General features: G+C 34.9%; 1 protein-coding gene, 1 long non-coding RNA gene and 1 pseudogene across 4 annotated transcripts; 1 reads left to right on the forward strand and 2 right to left on the reverse strand.

The window, feature by feature from the left end:
- Positions 1 to 2,940: 2,940 nt before the first annotated feature.
- Positions 2,941 to 10,170, reverse strand: LOC106302722 (annotated as a pseudogene).
- A 607-nt stretch (positions 10,171 to 10,777) lies between these two features.
- On the forward strand, positions 10,778 to 11,924 carry LOC106304312. 3 transcript variants are annotated; one of them, XR_001262697.1, is made up of 4 exons: positions 10,778 to 11,262; positions 11,338 to 11,424; positions 11,552 to 11,615; positions 11,699 to 11,924. It is a non-coding gene; the product is annotated as an uncharacterized LOC106304312 (long non-coding RNA). The 3 variants fall into 3 exon arrangements; XR_001262696.1 differs by having other exon boundaries at positions 10,778 to 11,194; positions 11,541 to 11,615; XR_001262695.1 differs by having other exon boundaries at positions 10,778 to 11,194.
- A 3,312-nt stretch (positions 11,925 to 15,236) lies between these two features.
- On the reverse strand, positions 15,237 to 16,170 carry LOC106304173. Its single transcript, XM_013740570.1, has one exon. The coding sequence runs from the start codon at positions 15,939 to 15,941 to the stop codon at positions 15,408 to 15,410; it is 534 nt and encodes a 177-aa protein (XP_013596024.1). The 5' UTR covers positions 15,942 to 16,170; the 3' UTR covers positions 15,237 to 15,407.
- Between the last annotated feature and the right edge of the window lie 3,468 nt (positions 16,171 to 19,638).

Consider the following 19,638-nt stretch of genomic DNA (forward strand, 5'->3'; position numbering starts at 1 on the left):
CAGCAAAAAGAAATAACAATTCATTGTAATTAATTAATTTAAATTTTTGATTTTAAGTGAAGTGACAGATTTGTAAATAAGAAAGAAATGCAATGGCTAAATGTGTAAATAAAACAAAATATTTAATCTACTATCTGTGTTTCCTAACAATTCTCATTTAATCTGTTATCCAAGTTTCCAAACGACAGAATCTGTAAATGAGAAATAAATACAGTGACTAAATATGTAAATAAAATAATTTGCTATCCTTGTTTCCAAACAACTTTCATTTAATCTACTATCTAAGTTTCCAAACAGTACCAAAAGGTACTTCAGTTTTAATCATATAGATTATATATCAAACTGTAACAAGTTAAGAATTAAGTTATATAACAAAAATATATAACAAAAAGGGAATCAATTAATTTTAAATGTCTGATTATCATAAAGAAATTAATTTTAAATGTAAAATAAATAAAAACAAAACATCGTAAACGTAATAATCCGTCAATAACAAAATTAAACTAAAGAAATAAACGAAAGATTATATTTGCTCACATTTCTTGCAAACGTGAGTTGTAATAAGTGCACAGTAAAAACTCTATAAATTAATCATGTTGAAACTATGAAATATTATTAATTTATAGAGTTATTAATTTACAAAAAATGATTTTTCTGGATTTTTATTTTAGAATGTCATTTTATAAAATAAAAATAATAATTGATTTTACCATATATACATTAATTAAATTTTTCAAATTAAACTTTCACGTAATTTTTATTGTATTATTTGGTGCATATAAAATATGTTTTCTAAAATTTAAATGTGGTTTAGATATAATTTTACTAAATATTAACAAAATTTATTTAAGTGTTAAGAAAATATAGAGATAATTTTATTGTGAAATAAATTAAATAGTACGACTGTTTGTTTGTATATATGTAAAATGTATATATACAAAAATTACTAATTTATGATTTTAATGAGATCATATATTTACATAGGATTTTCTAAAATATTTATATCTTATTATTTTATCGATTTGTGTCATATTTTGAACCAAACTAATTCAGGACTAGAGAAATTTATTAATTTATCTAGTATTAATTTATAGAGTTTATATTATATGAATCATTGATGTGCAAGTCTATTTCTCTCTTTTTGTATGGATTCTTTCAAATATTGACTCATTACGCTTACAACTAGATGAAAAATGAAAAATTAGTTTGACAAAAAATTTGCATAGCTAAATTTTACAAAACTAGATTATCACATCCAAAACATTTCTATTATTCATCTGAATATTCATGAATATATATTAGAATACTCTTTAAATAAAAATTTAAATCAAATCCGATTATATATTGGGTCATCCATCTGTTCAACCTATAGCCGGATCCCAAGTTTTAGCAGTTTTTGTGGGTTTTATCAGGTTGTAAATAATTTTTTTAATAAAAATTTCAAAACTGATTACATGCCGGATCACCGGATTTGCCGATTCGACCTCGGATCCGGGTCGGGTTTAAAAACATTAGTCATGCCTCACTGTCGCCAGTGCTCAGAACTTCAGGATCCTCAGAAACGGCGGATCCACATGCTCGAGCTCTCTCCTGGATCTTCCGGAGTCACATAATCTGCCATGTTTGACACATCCGACGGAGTCGTGATTGAGAAAAATATGCCTATTCTTATTCTATGTGCATATTCTTATTCTATTAATAACAACTCCTGTAAATATGAATAGTTTTTAACACTGTATTTTATTAATAATAGCTAAAAATATATTGCATCATAAAAGAATAGATATATAACAGAAATTAATGTTCTTTCCATGGAAATTGAACGAAGACAATTACGAAAAACGAAAATGCTCTCTAGAGAAAAAGCCTAAGCTCCTCAGTTAGGGTGGTTGGCGGCGTTCTCCTTCTCCATTAACGCCGGTCGCCCCTCCCTTTTCGTTTTATTTCTTCGCCTCTCTTACCCTCCTTCTCTCCGCTTCCTTTCTCGGTATTCGGTTTGGATTCGAGTTCGGGTATCCATTTTAATTATGTAATTTTTTTAACAAAAATCCAAATATACTTAATCCTCAAAATCTAAAAATAAAAATAATATAAAACATAAAAGTTTGAATAATGCAAGACTAAATACTTAAATTTACATAAAAATAGTGTGTGAACATATTAAATTATCTACGATAAAGTTAAGAAAATTAATGTATGAACATATTAATTGCTAAATGACTATAAAGCTGACACGTAAGCATTCTAAAGATGAAATGATTGTGTGACTGACACGTGTCAATTTGTGTGTGAACACATTTATTGCAAATGCTTCTCTTTTAATATATAAGAGATGCATATAAATATTATTTCGCCTAATAAATGTACAAATAATTCTTTCAAATAATCTCTTTTAAGTTTTTGTCACGAAAAGAGATTTCAAGTAGAAAAATGACTAAAAGAAATTTAATTGAAGCGATAAAAGATTCTTATACCCTTTATTTTATAGATATATAAATAATAAAAAACAAAAAATTAACAAAAATAAAAAATAGAGAAAAATAATATTTTTATTCTTTTGAATTACATGTTTTCAAATTCGATTTTTTTATTATTTTTTTTCAAATTTTCTTGTAGAAATTTAAAAATGCTTTTTTGAAACTATTATAATTTTTAAAAAAAATTTAAATATATATTTTCTATTTTAAACATTTGTAAACACAACCTCTAAAATTTTCACCTTTAACTCTAAACACAATATCTACGGTTAGTTAACTCTTGATTTTAGTTACTCTTCGATAAAACCTTTTTTATGTCATTTTCTTCCTAAGGAATTCCTCTAAATGTACAACAACATTTTTTATATGCTCGAAGTTTTGAGCTTTAGACAAAGTTTGGAGCATCTATATTTGCTAACTGCATTTTATCTAAAATTCGTGTACAAAATCATACATAATAAAGTTATTCTTTCCATGTAGCCATAAACAAAAGATGACATGCATAGATAGACATTGTATAGGATGCACAGACTGGAAATCTACAAATGGCAGGTAAAAGGTTAAGATCTCGAAGAAGCGGAGTGCACTTAAGGGGATGAGCCATAGTCAACGTCAGTGTTCCACGAGCCTCTTCCATGTTAACCTCATCTCCTTCGATTTTCCAATCAAAACATTGCACCATGACTCCAATTGCGGTTTCTACAGAAAGATAAGCTAGATTTGATCCAGGACAGCCTCTCCTTCCGCTCCTGAAAGGAATATATTTCAGGACTTCCTCTTTCATTTCGTCCTCTTGATATGATCTTGAAGAAGGCAAAAACCTCTCAGGCTTAAACTCCTCGGGGTATTCCCAGACATCTGGATCCGTCATTACAGCATAGCAGTTAACAACAAGTTTTGTCTTCTCCAACGTATCAAAGCCTCCGATCTTACATCCTTCTTGGAAGGTCCTTAACACAAGAGGTACCGGTGGGTGTGATAGATTTATGATATAAGTAACTCAAAAACAATGTAATACTCTTCCGATTATCAATGAATCAATGTAATACAACTCGAGTGTGAATCGATCCAAGCTCTCATGACGAACTCAGAACAGATTCACCAGTCTCATAACGATTGTGTAGCTAAGACTCATATCGTCTTTCACGTACAACTTCAAGCTTAAGAAAATAAAAAATGAACTACACTCTTTATTTAACAACTAGCTTCACTCTTCTCCATAACGGCAAAGCCTCTAACGGATTCAAAAGTTTCGACTTCACTCATAACAGACTTCTAAACCGTTTCCAACGACTCCAGCCACGTCAGCTTCTACTTCTTTATTCTTCTTTCTCCGGAAGTAAGCTCTTTGATACCTATCAATACTCCCACCAACGAAACCCAGCTTGTCCTCAAGCTTAAAATCAGGAAAGCGTGAGACAAACTCTGCATACAACATCCACGAATTCTCCAAAGCCTCCTTATTAGCCCATTTCACCAAAAGTTCCAACTCGCCTGACGCGTTGTAACGTTTCTCCACAAGCTCCTCTGGTTCGAGCTCAAACAAAACATCCCCAATACAAACCGGTGGCAAGGCAACGCTATGATCCTTGCTTCCAAGAGCCTGTTTCAATTGAGACACATGAAACACATGATGTATCTTCAATTCTGATGGTAACTGTAACTTGTAAGCCACTTTTCCAATACGAGCTAAGACTTTATACGGTCCATAAAACTTGGCCGCAAGCTTCTGACAAAAACGAAGAATGACTGTTTGCTGGCGGTACGGACGTAACTTCCAAGTAAACCATCGATCCTACTTCAAACTCCACATCTCTGCGTGACTTATCTGCTTGTGCTTTCATAATATCTTGAGCGCGATGCAAATTCTCCTTCAGCCGTAGAAGCATCTCATCACGTTCTAGCAATGATCTTTCCAATTCAAAACTCTTGTCGATGACGTTTCATAATGAATAATAGGCGGAGGATCTCTTCCATATAAAACCTTGAAAGGAGTTGCCTGTAAGGACTTGTGATAACTTGTATTATACCATAATTCTGCCCAATCCAGATACTTGTTCCAAGTCCGTGGGTGAGCAGAAGAGAAACACCGCAGATATGTTTCTAAGCAACGGTTCAGAATTTCAGATTGACCGTCCGTTTGTGGATGAAAGGACGTGTTGTACTTCAACTGTGTGCCCGCTAAACGGAATGTTTCAGACCAGAATGAACTCAAGAATGTTTTATCTCTGTCAGACAGAATACTTTTTGGAAACCCGTGCAGCTTAACCACCTGAGAGACAAAACTGCGAGCCACATCCAAAGTTGTGAAATGATGTTTCAAACCCACAAAATGTGCATATTTTCTCAGTCGATCAATTATCACAAAGATGACATTCACGCCTCCAGACGTTGGCAATCCTTCAATGAAATCCATAGTGATGTCGTCCCACACTTGGTCTGGTACAAGAAGAGGTTGTAATAATCCTGCTGGAGACAACGTAGAGTGCTTGTGAGTTTGACATATCATACACTCTGCAACATACTCCTGAATCTGTTTAGACATTCCCCTCCAGAAGAAAGTACGTTGAACCCGCTTTAGTGTCTTAAAAACTCCCGAGTGACCTCCCAAAATAATATCATGAGCCTCGTGTAATATCAGGGAATGGAAAGAAAATTTCTTTGGTATCACCAATCTGTTCTTGAACCATAACTTCCCATCCAAAATATTATATTTTGAAGATTGTAACTCTCCTGACTGAATCTTTCTGATCATCTCTTGAATGGTCTTGTTCTCTGCAATCTCTTTAAACAAGTCCTCCCACTGCAGCACTGAAGGAGTTGTTAAAGATAGTATCAAAGATGATACTGACATACTGCAAGAAAGACCATCAGCTGCCTTATTCTCACACCCTGGTTTATAAGAGATCTCAAAATTAAACCCCAACAGCTTAATTAACCACTTCTGATATTCCAAATTGACTTCCTTCTGCTCCAAAAGATACTTGAGGCTTCTCTGATCCGTGTGTATTAGAAATCTTCTACCCATCAAATAATGTTTCCACTTCCTCACAGCCATAACAATTGCCATTAATTCTCTTTTGTAGGTTGGCTTAAGTTGTTCTCTTGGCGTTAAAGCATGACTGAAAAACACAATTGGGTTCTTGTTCTGCATCAAGACTGCTCCCAATCCGAATCTCGAAGCATCCGTCTCTACTACAAATGTTTGATTAAAATCCGGTAACACTAAGACTGGTGTTGTCACCATAGCATGCTTCAACTGACCAAACGCCACCTGAGACTCTCCTGACCAATGAAATTGATATTGTTTGAGCAAGTTAGTTAAAGGTCTTGCAATAGTACCATTGTGTCGAATGAATCTTCTATAATATCATGTCAACCCAAGAAAGCCTCTGAGGTTTTTGACTGTTGCAGGTGATGGCGACACATTCATAGCCTCGGTTTTTGATGGATCAGTTGCCACACCTTGTAATGATATCAAATGACCCAGATACTCTACTTGTGAAACTCCAAATGTACACTTCTTTTGATTCGCAAATAATCGTTTCTCCCTTAAGACCTGAAGAACCTCTCGTACATGCTCCACATGAGAAGCTTCATCCTTACTGTAGATCAGTATATCATCGAAGAAGACCAGTACAAAACGCCTTAAAAACGGTTTGAAAATCATGTTCATCAAAGCTTGAAACGTTGCTGGCGCGTTTATGAGGCCAAAGGGCATCACCCAGAACTCATAATGGCCTTCTACTGTTCTGAAAGCAGTCTTAGATGTCAGTCTCTGTCATTCTTATCTGATGATAGCCAGACCTTAGATCAAGTTTTGTAAACACTGCAGCTCCATGTAGCTCGTCTAGTAAATGATCAATTACCGGAATTGGATATTTATCCGGTACTGTCGCACGATTCAACGCCCTGTAATCAACACAGAAACGAAAGGAACCATCCTAATAACACAGGATTGGAGAAGGGGCTTGTACTAGGCTGGATAATCCCTGACGACAACATTTTTGTAACCATTTGTTCCATCACCATTTTACTAGCATGAGGGTATCGATAGGGTCTCACCGAAACTGCTGAGACACCTGGTACTAGTGTGATGGAGTGCTCTTTACCTCGTACAGGCGGCAGACCTGTTGGAATTGTGAACACATCCTTGTATTGTGTTTGAAATTTAGAGAGTTCTGAGGGTTTATCTGGAGTCGACGATGAGGCAGTAGAGTGAGCAAAGAGCACTTCTCTTCCTACTTTACTCACTGTACAGACTGGAGACAACGACTTGAAAGAAAATATTTGTGCCATGAAGGGATCTTTCTCCCAACAATGTCACTCTGTTTCCTTGATAGACAAAGGAAAGGACCTGCTCCTTCCAATCCACTTCACATTTGCCTAACGTTTCAAGCCACTGAATGCCAAGTATTACATCGACGTTTCCCAGTTCGAGAGAGATGAAGTCACTTGTGAAGTTGGTCTTGTTTAATTGGAAAATGACTGATCGGCAAACTCCCAATGCGTTCACAGTCACCCCATTTCCCAACATCACGTTCAAGTTATTATCCGCACAAACTTTTAGTCGTACCTTGTTCACAACTTCAGGTGATATGAAGTTGTGAGATGCTCCGCTATCGAGCATGACGATCACCTCTCCATTGTGATGTAACCACGCATCTTTGTTGTTCTTGGAGATTCAATACCCAAATATGCGTTTAGAGACAGGGTATGAAGGATCTGTTGTGCCTCCTCTCGCTCTTGTTCTTCTTCGAAAGGGTTCAGAACTTCCAATTCTAAGCCATTGATCACTGTAAGTACTCGTAATGATCGGTTTGGGCACTCAAATCTGTGTTGTGGAGTCCATGGATCTTGATATCTGAAGCAGACATTCTCCTTTCTCATTCGGTTGAGATCGTTATCAGAGAACTGTTGTCTTGGTCTGAGATTAGTCTTCTTAGTGCCCACGTTCTCCTTGTTAGCATCATTTTCTGTTTTCTGAGTCTCTCCATGTTTCTTTGCTACTTGATCCGCAGGACGGGGGTTGTACAATTGTCTATGTTGACCTCTTGTAAAGTCTCCCTTTCCCGCTAGCTGATCACTTTACAGAACGCGGTGCTTTGCATCTTTAGGACTGCCAGTTTATGATCCGTCAAACTCACTGGTTCCTTCATTCGTATGACCTCTTTCATTTCTGGTTTCATCCCGTAAAAAAACACCTTTATCAGATTCTTCTCATCGATTCCAGTAACCTGATTCCGCAATGCTTCAAACTCATTAACGTAGTCTACAATATCCCCCTCTTGTCTCAAGCAAAACAATTGTGCTGCTGGATCATTATCAATAGGTTCTCCAAATCTGTCCAACATTCTTTTGGTAAACCGATTCCAGCTTACAAATGGAAAACTGATAGTTTCCCCATTGAACCACTGTAACACTGGCCCTTCTAGGATCAATGAAACCAAGTGTAGCTTCTATTCCTCATTGTAGTTACCAATCCTGAAAAATCTTTCAACACGAGAAATCCACTCGAATGACAAAGATCCATAAAACACAGGCATATCAATCTTCCTCAGCATTGTATCTCGATTTGCATGTGTATTGTGGATTCCCTGATAACCTAACGAAAATGGAGATCGTTCGGGATCAGAAAGAATTATCGGTACCTGTTTGTCTTGATGTTGTGAGGTTGATGCAATTTCTTTGCCTGGCCGTTGAGTGACCGCTGCGTTTCCCTCGATTCAAGTTAGAATTTCTGTTATCGTCGACATTCGCTTCTCCAAAGATTCGAATCTGGTGTTTGATTTCGTTCCGATCTTGTCAATCTTCTTCTCAACTGAATCGAACTGCTTCGCCACCGAATCGAATCTCTCCATCGTCGCTCGATCGTTTCGAGCCACCATCTCGTAACCTAGTCGTAACCACTCCACCTCGTCGAGAAGTCGTTGTACATTTGCTGATTGTGGTATTGCTGAGCTCGGTGTCACCGCTAACTCCTCACCGCTTCTCGTATCTTCCATCTCTGTAACGTCGCGTTGCCTCCGTTCAGTTTCACTGCACCAATGATAGATTTATGATATCAGTAACTCAAGAACAATGTAATACTCTTCCGATTATCAATGAATCAATGTAATACAACTCGAGTGTTAATCGATCCAAGCTCTCATGACGAACTCAGAACAGATTCACCAGTCTCATAACGACTGTGTAGCTAAGACTCATATCGTCTTTCACATACAATTTAAAGCTTAAGAAAATACAAAATGAACTACACTCTTTATTTAATAACTAGCTTCACTCTTCTCCGTAACGGCAAGCCTCTAACTGATTCAGAAGTTTCGACTTCACTCATAACAGACTTCTAAACTGTTTCCAACTACTCCAGCCACGTCAGCTTCTACTTCTTTATTCTTATTTCTCTGGAAGTAAGCTCTTTGATACCTATCAGGGTGCAATCTCAGTCCTTCCTTGACGACAGCTTGCAAATACGGAAGGTTGGGTAGATCTGTTTCCTGAATCAACCTTGTTTTCTCTACAACCGAATCTATTTCTTCTCTCAATCTCTCTAAAATCTTTGCCATTGTCCATTGTATAGTGTTCGTTGACGTGTCAGTATTTGCAGCGAAAAGATCCTGTACAAGCATACATTACAACCAAATGGTAATGGATTAGTTTCTCGATTTAATGAATCCACATACAACAGAAAAAAAAAAACTTTTTACCACGAACAAAGCCTTGATATGGTTCCTAGTGATCTTATACTCTGCTGTTTTACATAGGGATGTTAATATGGGAAATGGAAAAATATTTAATCAACTGTATAGTTAAATTAGTTAATAGCCTAGCTATTTTAAAATCCTTAGTTTTACCTTGACAAGCTTCCAATAGTACGTCCAACATCTCACAGCTTTGGTTATGGTCCTCCTCATATTCCACAAGACTCTTCTCCAACACCTTGTTGTACCTGGAGGAAATACTGACTAAATCTTTTTGAAAACTGCGATCCCGAGCTTCGAAAGCGGCTTGCGCAAGATAGCCGCCAAGAAAAACTTCTTTGATAAGACATCTGTTTCAGCCACTAACCCCCTCACTTTCTCTGCATGATCACTCTTTCCCATAAGCATCTTGCACATGTTGTTGCTTATTAGCTTCATAGCTTCCTCAGCGATCTCAACGCTCTCCTTCTTCGTTGCCTTGTCTACAAGATTCAAGTAAAACCGATTTACCTCATCCGCGCGGACGCCTCGTGACCTCTCGAGGGCCTGAGGTCCGAGGAGCTTTGTGGTGATGAGCTTTTTATGAATTTCCAGTAATCTCCGTAAGGAGCGGTAGCGAGGCCGGAAGATCCAAAGAAAAGAGACCCTTCGTTCGTAGGGAGGTTGCGAGTTGAAACGTTCATGTCTTGCGCCCTAAAGATCTCATAGGCTATTGAGGCAGAGGAGACAAGGAGTATGGGAACGATTAAGACACGAAGATAGAGGATAGGTCCGTACTTGGAGGAGAGTTTATGTAAAGATTTGTGGACTAGAAGAGAGAGGAGAAGGTGCAGATGGCCGATGATTGGAAGCGAGGGAGGGCTGGGAGGCAGATCACATCCTTGTGAGTCATTTGGTTTCTTGAAGAAGAAATAGTAACAGAGAAATGAAAAGAGGCAAATGATGATAAAGATGAAACCGTTTTCAAAGTGAACAATGAAAGTTGCTGCCATTGTTACTCAATGAGTATTCTTTTGTCAAGAATCCATTGGTAAGAACCCATAATGGGCTCTAATCAATAATTTAGTAATTAATTTAGTGATTTGAAAGGTTCAGAACATTTGTTAGTCTAATTTAATTTCTCATCGTCCAATGGGAGAACCTCATTGAGATTCTTAATTTTTTAATTTTATTTTTTAAAGTTGAATGATTGGATTTCATAACATGAAAGAACATAAAAATTTAAATAAAAAAGACATAACAACATATTAAAAATACAAATACAAATCGTAAACGAGAAAAAACCGATTAGTTAAAATCTTGATTTATTCCAAAATTTTGCCATATATTCTCAACAAAATCAGCTTTCAATTGTTGATGTATTGTTTTATCACAAACTCGATTCCGAATGCTCATCATATTGCCGATATTTGAAGGCATATCTGTAGAAAGCGTGAAATCAACTTGTGAACTTTGGTTTGATTCCGGTTGTGCGAAAACTGTTTGTACTTGTATTTGAATCACAAGTGTCTTCTTGTGTCACATGTGTAATCACATATGTAGACTTGTATTTGCATTACTGGAAGACTTGTATTTGCATTCATAATGATTAAGGTTCGGATACATACATTTATTTGTGTCTTCTTGTGTCACAAGTGTACTCATATAATGCAATCACAACTTACGATATACAGTTATACAAAGGCGTTGTGAATGATTCGAATTTCAAACAAATCAGAGTACTGATCAGTAGTCACATCTCTTCTTGTAACTCCCATATCTTCTTGTGTCTACTCCCATGTCTTCTTGTCTCACATGTATTCTTCCACCTGCAAAAACAATGATCAGACACAAAGACAACAAACCAAGACGACAACAAAGACTTCAAACTAGCGATGAGAAGAACAAAGCCAAGAAACGGTTCAAAGTTTTCTTCCTCTCAGGCCCTTCTCTGATTTGTTCTTCTCTCCAAGAACGGTTCAAAGTCTTCTCCTTTCGAGTTCAACAAGAGAAGAGCTTATGGTTTTGACGAAACTGGTAAGAACAAGAAGAATCTCAAAATAAAAACACACAAACTCAATCCCAACACTACTGCTTACGCACAGGTTAACATTACAGAATCTTCAAAACAAAAAATCATATTTTGTTGAATAACATTGAAAAATTAATCCTTTTTGAAGGTCCTTGGAACGGGAATGGACACAAAAGACTTCGTTTTCTCTATTACTCTTCTTTGATAAACAAAGATTCATCTTTAATGCTGAGAGGTAAAAAGTTCATACCTTTTTATTGTATGATATTGGTACTAAAATCAGTTACTGTATACTGTATGATTCTTGATCACTTATTGTCTCTAAGTTGATCACCTAATGGTCAATTTAAGGTATTATGCAGGGCTTGCACCGTTGCAACGTTTTTGTAACGTTTTTGTACAAAACATAAGATTAAACTATCAAAGGTATGTATCACTATGACTCCTCTGTTTCTCTATGTTTGTGTTGTGGTGAGTTTGAATTTTGGTGTTTATCTTAATTATTACAGATAAATATTGTCTCCTGTCTGCTCAGAGACTACAGGTGGACTTCCAGATTTGTTCTTGCTTTTGACTCATGGCTTGGGTGTTAGTTCAGGACAATGTGTTGGCACTTATGGAAGAGATGATGTTGGTTCTGTTTCTTGTGGATGGCTTCATGACGGTTCAGTTATCATTGGCGCAATGGCAGATAGAAGGATCTACCTGTGGAGTTTATATGGGACTGAGATAGAACACGAGCTAGAACAAAAACAGAGAGAACAGAATAACAACAAGATCCAACAATTTTAGATCGAAAGCATGAACAGCTTGTGCCATAGACTGCAAATACTGTTTATCAGTGAACTTTCCAGACGATGGTCGCCACCGGGACCTCCACCTACTCCGGATCAGGATCACAGAGAAGATGAAGTGATCGAAATTGGAGGAAGAAAAAAAAAATTGATTTCAGGAAGGAAAAAGGAGAAAGAGAGAGAGACAACAAGGAGGATCAATACGTAATTGGCACGTAAGGGTTCTTTACCAACTCTAAAACCTCCACGATAAGAGTTGGTTCTGTTTTTTTATATCTTTCGTAGAGACCCCAATGGAGGTGGTCTTGCTATCTCAATAAATTGTTTATTTGTGCAAGGACGTGAAATAATGAAAAGCTGACGCCTTTCTTTTAAACAGTATAACAATAATCAAATGGGAAAACACATGATCAAATTAACTGTTTAATAATTTGGTTAATCATGTTTATCGCCCAAGGTGACAGACAGCTAACACTAATATCTACCAATAGACGTTTAGTTTTGTGAGAATATATCGATACCTCCATCAACGCTATCTACGTTACCATAAACTAAACCAATATTTCTAAGCCATTTTAAACATGCTACATGGACGAAAATAATCAGCTAATAAGATCATTAAAAAATAACGTGTTATATATATTAAAAATATTTAAAAGTGTCAAAATTTCTAACAACTGTATTTCAAAGATAAAAAGGAAAGTAAAGTTAAAAGAAATGGTTTTACAAAAATCTCGCTTGATATATAGATTAAATCCCTTAAATCTTTGAAAAAAAAAACTATTAAAAGTCAGTGTAGTTAACAAAAAAATCTATAATATTAAATCAGAATTCCTAGTAGGATTTTTTTTTTTTTGATGAAAACTTTCCTAGTAGGATTTTGCCCTTGCTTTTGAAATTATTTACATTGTCAATTTGTCATGCCCATTAATTTTAATATAAATATTACTTATTTAAACTAGAAATAGAATATGAGATTCCCTATATTTATGGTAATTAATACTTTCCATATTTTGTGAATGATAATAATTCTAATTTTATGTAAATTACACTCTCCATTTTATTTGAATATCATTTTTCATGCATAGTATTATTTAACGCTTGAATATGAATATATACATGAAAATTAAAATAATATTATTTACTATGTCTTTTTGTACATGATAATGATATTGTCAATTTTGAGTGTTCAAAAATATTTTAAAATTTATCATAAAATTAAATTTTAGATCTGAAATAAATAAAAATACAAACTTATCATAGTTTATTAGTAACGAAAAAGAAAATAATATTGTCGTATCCATAAATTTTCATTTTTTTCTATTGCCATGTTTCATTTTCTTCAAATGTCATAATACAAATTTCATTAAAGTCTAAAGAATCACAAGTTTTTTCAATTTTATATAATATATTAAAAGATATGAGTTATTTAATAAAAAAAAATCAAAAATAATTTTGTATTTTTGGGGTTTTCAGCGGATCATCTGATATTGAATCGTAGGTTAATAACAAGTTTTGGATTTTTACCAGTTTTCTAGGATTTTCAATTAAAGTTATTTTTACCAAATTTGAACTGGATTATACACAGATCAATGGATCTATCGGTTCAACCACGAGCCTGGATCTTATATGAAAACACTACTTGAAAATAAAATAGTATAATAGAACAATACTTTTTGAAACACAAATATAACAATTTTAAAATTATTTATTTTTTCATAAAAGTTATAAATTCAATCAAATTTTATCAAGATGGAAAAAAATATTCATGCTTTTAAAGCACAGATTTAAATCTAGTCACTATTAAACTCTATCAACTATAAAAAAATCATAAATGTCAATATAAAATAAATTTATTAAGAAAATAAAAGAATAACCAAAAAGTAATCTAAAAATTGCAAAATATTCTTTTAAATGTCTCAAAAGTCAAAACATATATATAAAAAAAAGATCGCCGCAGCTTTCAACTTCTTTCAATTCTGTTTTTTTTTTTGTTACATTAAAAAGTTTTAAATTAATTCTTTCAATTCTGTTGCAGCTGCAAGTTCTGTTTCAGTCGGACAAGTGCTTGCACATATCTCAGAAATAAGAACCTCAGTGAAACAGGTTTTGATGTTGCCCACTGGAAATCAGAAGGAAGGTTTTCATTTAGAGGCTCCAACTTGTCTACTTCCTGCTCTGCATATAAAGCAATGGCTGGCCTGTACTTCCAACGGTGCCATATTGATATAGAATCAGTTCCGTTTGATGCCCAAAAAATTCCAGGGTACCAGGAATCTGAACCGCTTCATAAAACTCCCCAAGCCTCTAATGGCATCTCCACCTTGCAGTAACTATCAGCCACATCTCAGGACAAAAGTTCTGCAGCATATCCTCAATCATACATCCTGAAACAAAGTGCAAGAGCACATTCTCTTGGCTTGACTGAGAACATATCAAACCTCCACTGTATACAGTTTGAATCATCCAGCAGCTTCTCCAATATTCCTGCAACATCTTTAACTAGAAGCAGAAATTGACTGTTCCATTTGATGGTCTTTATCTTGTCTCTTATTTATTCCAACGGAAAATTATGCTTATTTCCCATCTCATTAATTAATCTTTGACACCATATAGTCCCCAAGGCAATCAAATTCCTTGGATGCGGCGAGAATTTCACCTTCCTCACCGCATATCCATGTGATACAGGGAATGCAATCACTAAAGGGACGTCATCATCACCAGATGACAGAGAATGCTTTGTGGGTCGCTATGATCATCATACTAAGTTTGCTGTTGGGATCGACATGAGTGTTTTGTTGAAGGTTTAATGACGAGCACAGGTTGGGACGAGCTTCTTTATGTTTGGCAGCAAGTGATGGATCCAAGAGCGAGTTAAGTCTTACCGAAGCACTTGGTTGCTTCTTTGTAAACGGTTTTTGTCGAGCTGGTTTATGTTTGAAGATGTGGAAAACTAAACAAAGTTGACATCTTGATCAGAACCTTCTGCGTATAATGTCTATCAAAATTTGAATCTGTTCTACTTCCTTCCCAAGAAAATGTCTCAGTTTCCTGTTATGAGACTCAGACAAGCTTTGTACAGGCATAACCTTCCTGATCGTTATCTACTTCCAAGGCTTCCGTGTTGTGTTGCCCGTGACTCGTGAGGCCAGAGAGCGCCCGTGGTCAAAAGACTTCTCGCGCGACCAATCTGCTCTACACCTTCACTACATCTTACAGGTACTACACGACAAGTTGTTTATAAAACCTATTGGTTACAGATGACCAAACACTTCCTCTTGAATATGTTTCGTTGCTTAAACAACTATTATGAACCATTACACCAAAAAAAAAACTACGGACCAATGTTCTAAAATACATAATAATAAAAAACGACTGAAAGAAATGAACTCTTGTTTTGTAATAAAAGGCGATACAGTTTTCCTCAATCTTCATTTATGCTTTCTAAGTGCGGTCTCCAAACGCCGACGCGTCCCTTTCTCCGATCTCTTTGGGTCGCGACTTTCTCCGACAATATCTCCGTCAAGTACCTATCAGAGATCAACACCGATGAGTCCTTGTCTTTACCATTATTTTCCCCGTTAGACTTATGATCATCCACGTCTTCAAGATGATGCCGAGAACGCTTCTTGACGGCGTTTGCATTACTTCTGTCGCGGCGGATCTTTTCTTTGTCTGGTTTAGTTGCGGGTATGAGGAAATAAATCTTGCCACGTTGGAGCTCAGCTTCGGGAGGGACGATGACGATCTTTGTGGCTGAGATTACATCATCATGATCTGAAGACGGTGGAGAAGATGGTTTCTTGAGTACGTGCTTCGGGTGTGCCTTCATTACTTCGCTGGCGGTGATTGTGCCACTGATCTCCTCAACGTATCCGTTTGAGTGTACGATGCGGATCACGTCCAGAGCTCCACACGGTAGGATGCAGGCGATGCAGCACCTAAGTGTCTCCTTCATCTCTTTTGTTTTGTATTAATGAAGAAAAATAGAAAACCTAAAGACTTTGGTTCTTGTAAGAAGCATCTGCGAAAACTAAAATGAAAAAGATGAGAGAAGAAATTAAAGAGAGAAAGAGAAACGTATGGCAAGTGATCTTGAAACACATAAGCTTTGAAGAGAACTTAATTATTTATTTATTTATAGTGATGTCTCTTTAATTTGGTGCTTTTCATTTTATTTTTGGGTCGTCTTCTTATGGTATGTTTTAATCTTTGTATGATGTATATCGTGTGTGTATAATATATAGTTGTATGGTTTATGTTAGTTGCTCTTTTCTGATCCTTTTCAGCGGCTGGGTTTAGGAGAATATACGTTGAACTCACTCTTTTTATTTATTTTGGCATTGTTCGATTTTTTTTTAAATATTTCATTAACTAGCATTTACCTAAAAGCTTATGGAAGGTTTTGAAAATTTTCATTAGCTTCCATGTTCATTTTATTTATGCATACCTACACACTGCACCCAAAAAAGTATAGGGAACTAAGAATCGTGATTCGTATAAAAAAATCATGAGATAACTAAGTGGGGTTTTTCCTTTTTGATTGAGATGGGAGATCATGTATAATGTCTTAAAGTCCAAAAACTATAACAAAAACTAAAATTTAAAAGCTTGGTATATATTCCTTGAAAAAGCATTCGTTTGAAATATAACATAAACCATACGAAGATGTAGAATCATTTGAATAAAACCTTAATATAAACAAACAAATGAAGTAAGGAATAAAAAGAGGTCAAAAACATATGCAAAGCAATAGTTATAGAATTTGTTTTTTTTTTCTTTTCTTTTCTAAATGGTGGGGAGAGGGAACAAAAGAGGGGCTGAGATTAGATGGAATGAATAATTGCACCCAACAATGTAATGTAGATGTATTTTACCTTTTGGATCCATCGTCTATTAGCATTTGAGGGGACCCCTCTTCCTCGCTAAAGCTTGCAATTATTTCTTCTTCTTCTTTACTTTGTTTATCATCTTATAATTAATTTCAACTTTATAATGCACAGTGTGGTTCATCTAGGCTGGGTGCTTATGGGTAGATACATGTTGTAGCATCATTGGGTCTCCATTATATCATTACCACATATAACAAAACCACTTTCCACAGTTTTTTTTTTGGTAATCCACTTTTCATAGTTTCACCAAGTTAAGCCTTATATATAAGAAATCGTTCAAGACTTTAGTCAGATAGTTGAAATATTTAGCTTCTACCCCGAGTAGTGGCGAACTAAGTAGTCATCTACTTAATTATCGTAATTAGGATTTATTAGTTTAAATTCAGAAAACTTTAGAAACATAAAATAAAACACCTAATGTCGTTTAACAAATTAGAAAAAGAGAAAATTGGGTAAATATACCCATTTGAAGACAAAATTAGAGACTTATCAATGACAAGACGTAAAGAGAAATTACTCTATTTTTTATGTTTTGAAATGCCAAAATTGTTTATATCTCTTTTTTCTTCATTAATCTTTTTTCTGCATCTCAACTTCGTACGAACTTTCACTATGTTCTCTTTAATGGGAGATACTCCAAAGACATCCACCACTCTTATAAACTCTTATAATTTTCATTCATTTTTTTAGTTTTCACATATGGATCCTCCATTGAAGCTCGCAACGTTTACTCCGCAACGTTTACTCCGCAACGTTTATCCCTTGCGATGACTTTCACTCTTATACTCTCTTTCTTAAATCCACCTCCACCAATCTCATCTATGAATCTTTGACCAAACACCTCTTAATATCACTTCTGTCAATGTTATTGAAGAAGGTAATGATTTATTAATATAAAAGTAGATAACTTAATTGTTAGCGGTTAATAATCATGTTAGCTGAAGAAGGAATCAGTAACGATTATTTAAGAAATAGGTAACAATTAGGAGACCACTAACAAAGATATATATTAATATTAAAAGAATCAATACTTTACTTAATTATGAATATTTATTTTCTTGTATCGAATCAGATATCAACTAAAAAATTACATATCATGTAACAATCCACGTATCGACTAACATATCAAATAACAATTCATACATCAACTAACAAACTATGTATCAAAAAATGTATCAGCTAGCAAATCATGTATCGATTACTAGACCATGTATCAGTTAATGAAACTATTTTGTAACATCTAATTAATCATTTATCAAATAGCCGCAATCTATTTGTAACAGTCAACAATCCATGTATCGATTAATAAATCATGTATCAGTTAATGATAACTATTTTATAACATTTATCGGTCATTTATCAGTTAGTCGTCATCTGTTTGTAACTTCTAACTAAATATGTATCTTAAACAACAATATAAAATTGAGAATCTCTTAAAACATAAATAATATGGGGTAAGTAATAAAATACCGACTAGGGGTGTCAATTCGGGCTGGCCCGGCCCGGTCCGGCCGAAACCCGTTAAGCCCGTAAATATTTGAGTCCGGCCTGGCCCGGCCCGAAAATAATTTGGGCCTAGAATTCAAAGCCCGGCCCGGCCCTTATAGGGCTACAGGGCTTTTCGGGCTTTTGTGGGCTTTTCGAAAAATAATTTGTCATTGTCATTTCCATCGTTTTAATACATGTGAATTTTCATTAAAAAAAAGAGTTTCATTTTTAAAAAATAAAAAAAGTATAAAGTGAGTTTAAAATTTTCTTGTCTATCACAAATTTTTTATTTTTTCGTATGTTTTAAAAACATTTTATACACAAACCAAATTTAATAAGATTTAAATAATCAAATATCAATTAAAACAAAAAATATAAGAGAACAAAATTTATGATAAACATGGTCAAACGTTTTATACTTTATATTTTGAAAATAAAAACATGTTGTACATGAAAGAAGAATGTACTTTTGTAAAATTTAAAATGTAACACTTGTAATGATGAAACAATAAAGTGCATTAAAAACTTTTATATTTGCTTTATTAGAGTTTAGATAAAAATATTAAAATAATATATCAATACTAATAATAGTTTCGATTACAAGAAAGAAGGATAATATTTACGCTAAAATATAAATTTCGGGTTTTCGGGCCGGCCCTAGCCCAAACGGACTTAAGCCCAAAATACCCAAAGCCCAAATGGGCTTAGCCCGAAAGGCCCAATTTTTTTTGGGCTTATAAAGCTAAGCCCAAGCCCGGTAATTTTTAGGGCTGGGCGGGCTCGGGCTACGGGCTTCGGCCCTAATTGACATGTCTATCTAAAATATCGTTGCAGTGTTCGATGTTTCCATCTTAATTTTCAAATTTGGTTAAATGTTGGTTTTTCCTTGAAACACCGTGTTATAAAGAAATATGTATCTTATTTGTGGTATCATGAAAATATCAACATTAACTCCGTCCAAATACCAAATATTAACAACAATAGTCAAAATGCAGTAAATATATGTACGAAATCGATTATGACAACCCACTGTTTCTTATTCTAACGAGTGTATATATATATAGTGATCGATCTTAGCTAGAGTTAGTATACATTGCAGTTTTTGATGAAGTTTCTAGTATAGCTAATATTATAAACACACAGTACGTTAAGATGCATTTGCAATGATATGGTCATCTTTATATTCCAACTATTGTTGGATATATGTAAGGCAAAATGCAAACCACATCATTAGAACTCTAAAACCTTGCCACTTTAGCTCCATATCAGTATTAA

This window comes from Brassica oleracea, chromosome C7, assembly GCF_000695525.1.
Source record: "Brassica oleracea var. oleracea cultivar TO1000 chromosome C7, BOL, whole genome shotgun sequence".
In the NCBI taxonomy this organism is placed as follows: Eukaryota; Viridiplantae; Streptophyta; class Magnoliopsida; order Brassicales; family Brassicaceae; genus Brassica; species Brassica oleracea.

Excerpts from the sequence above, each read along its gene's own strand:
- LOC106304173 (XM_013740570.1), bottom strand. The coding sequence starts at position 15,941 with ATGAAGGAGACACTTAGGTGCTGCATCGCCTGCATCCTACCGTGTGGA.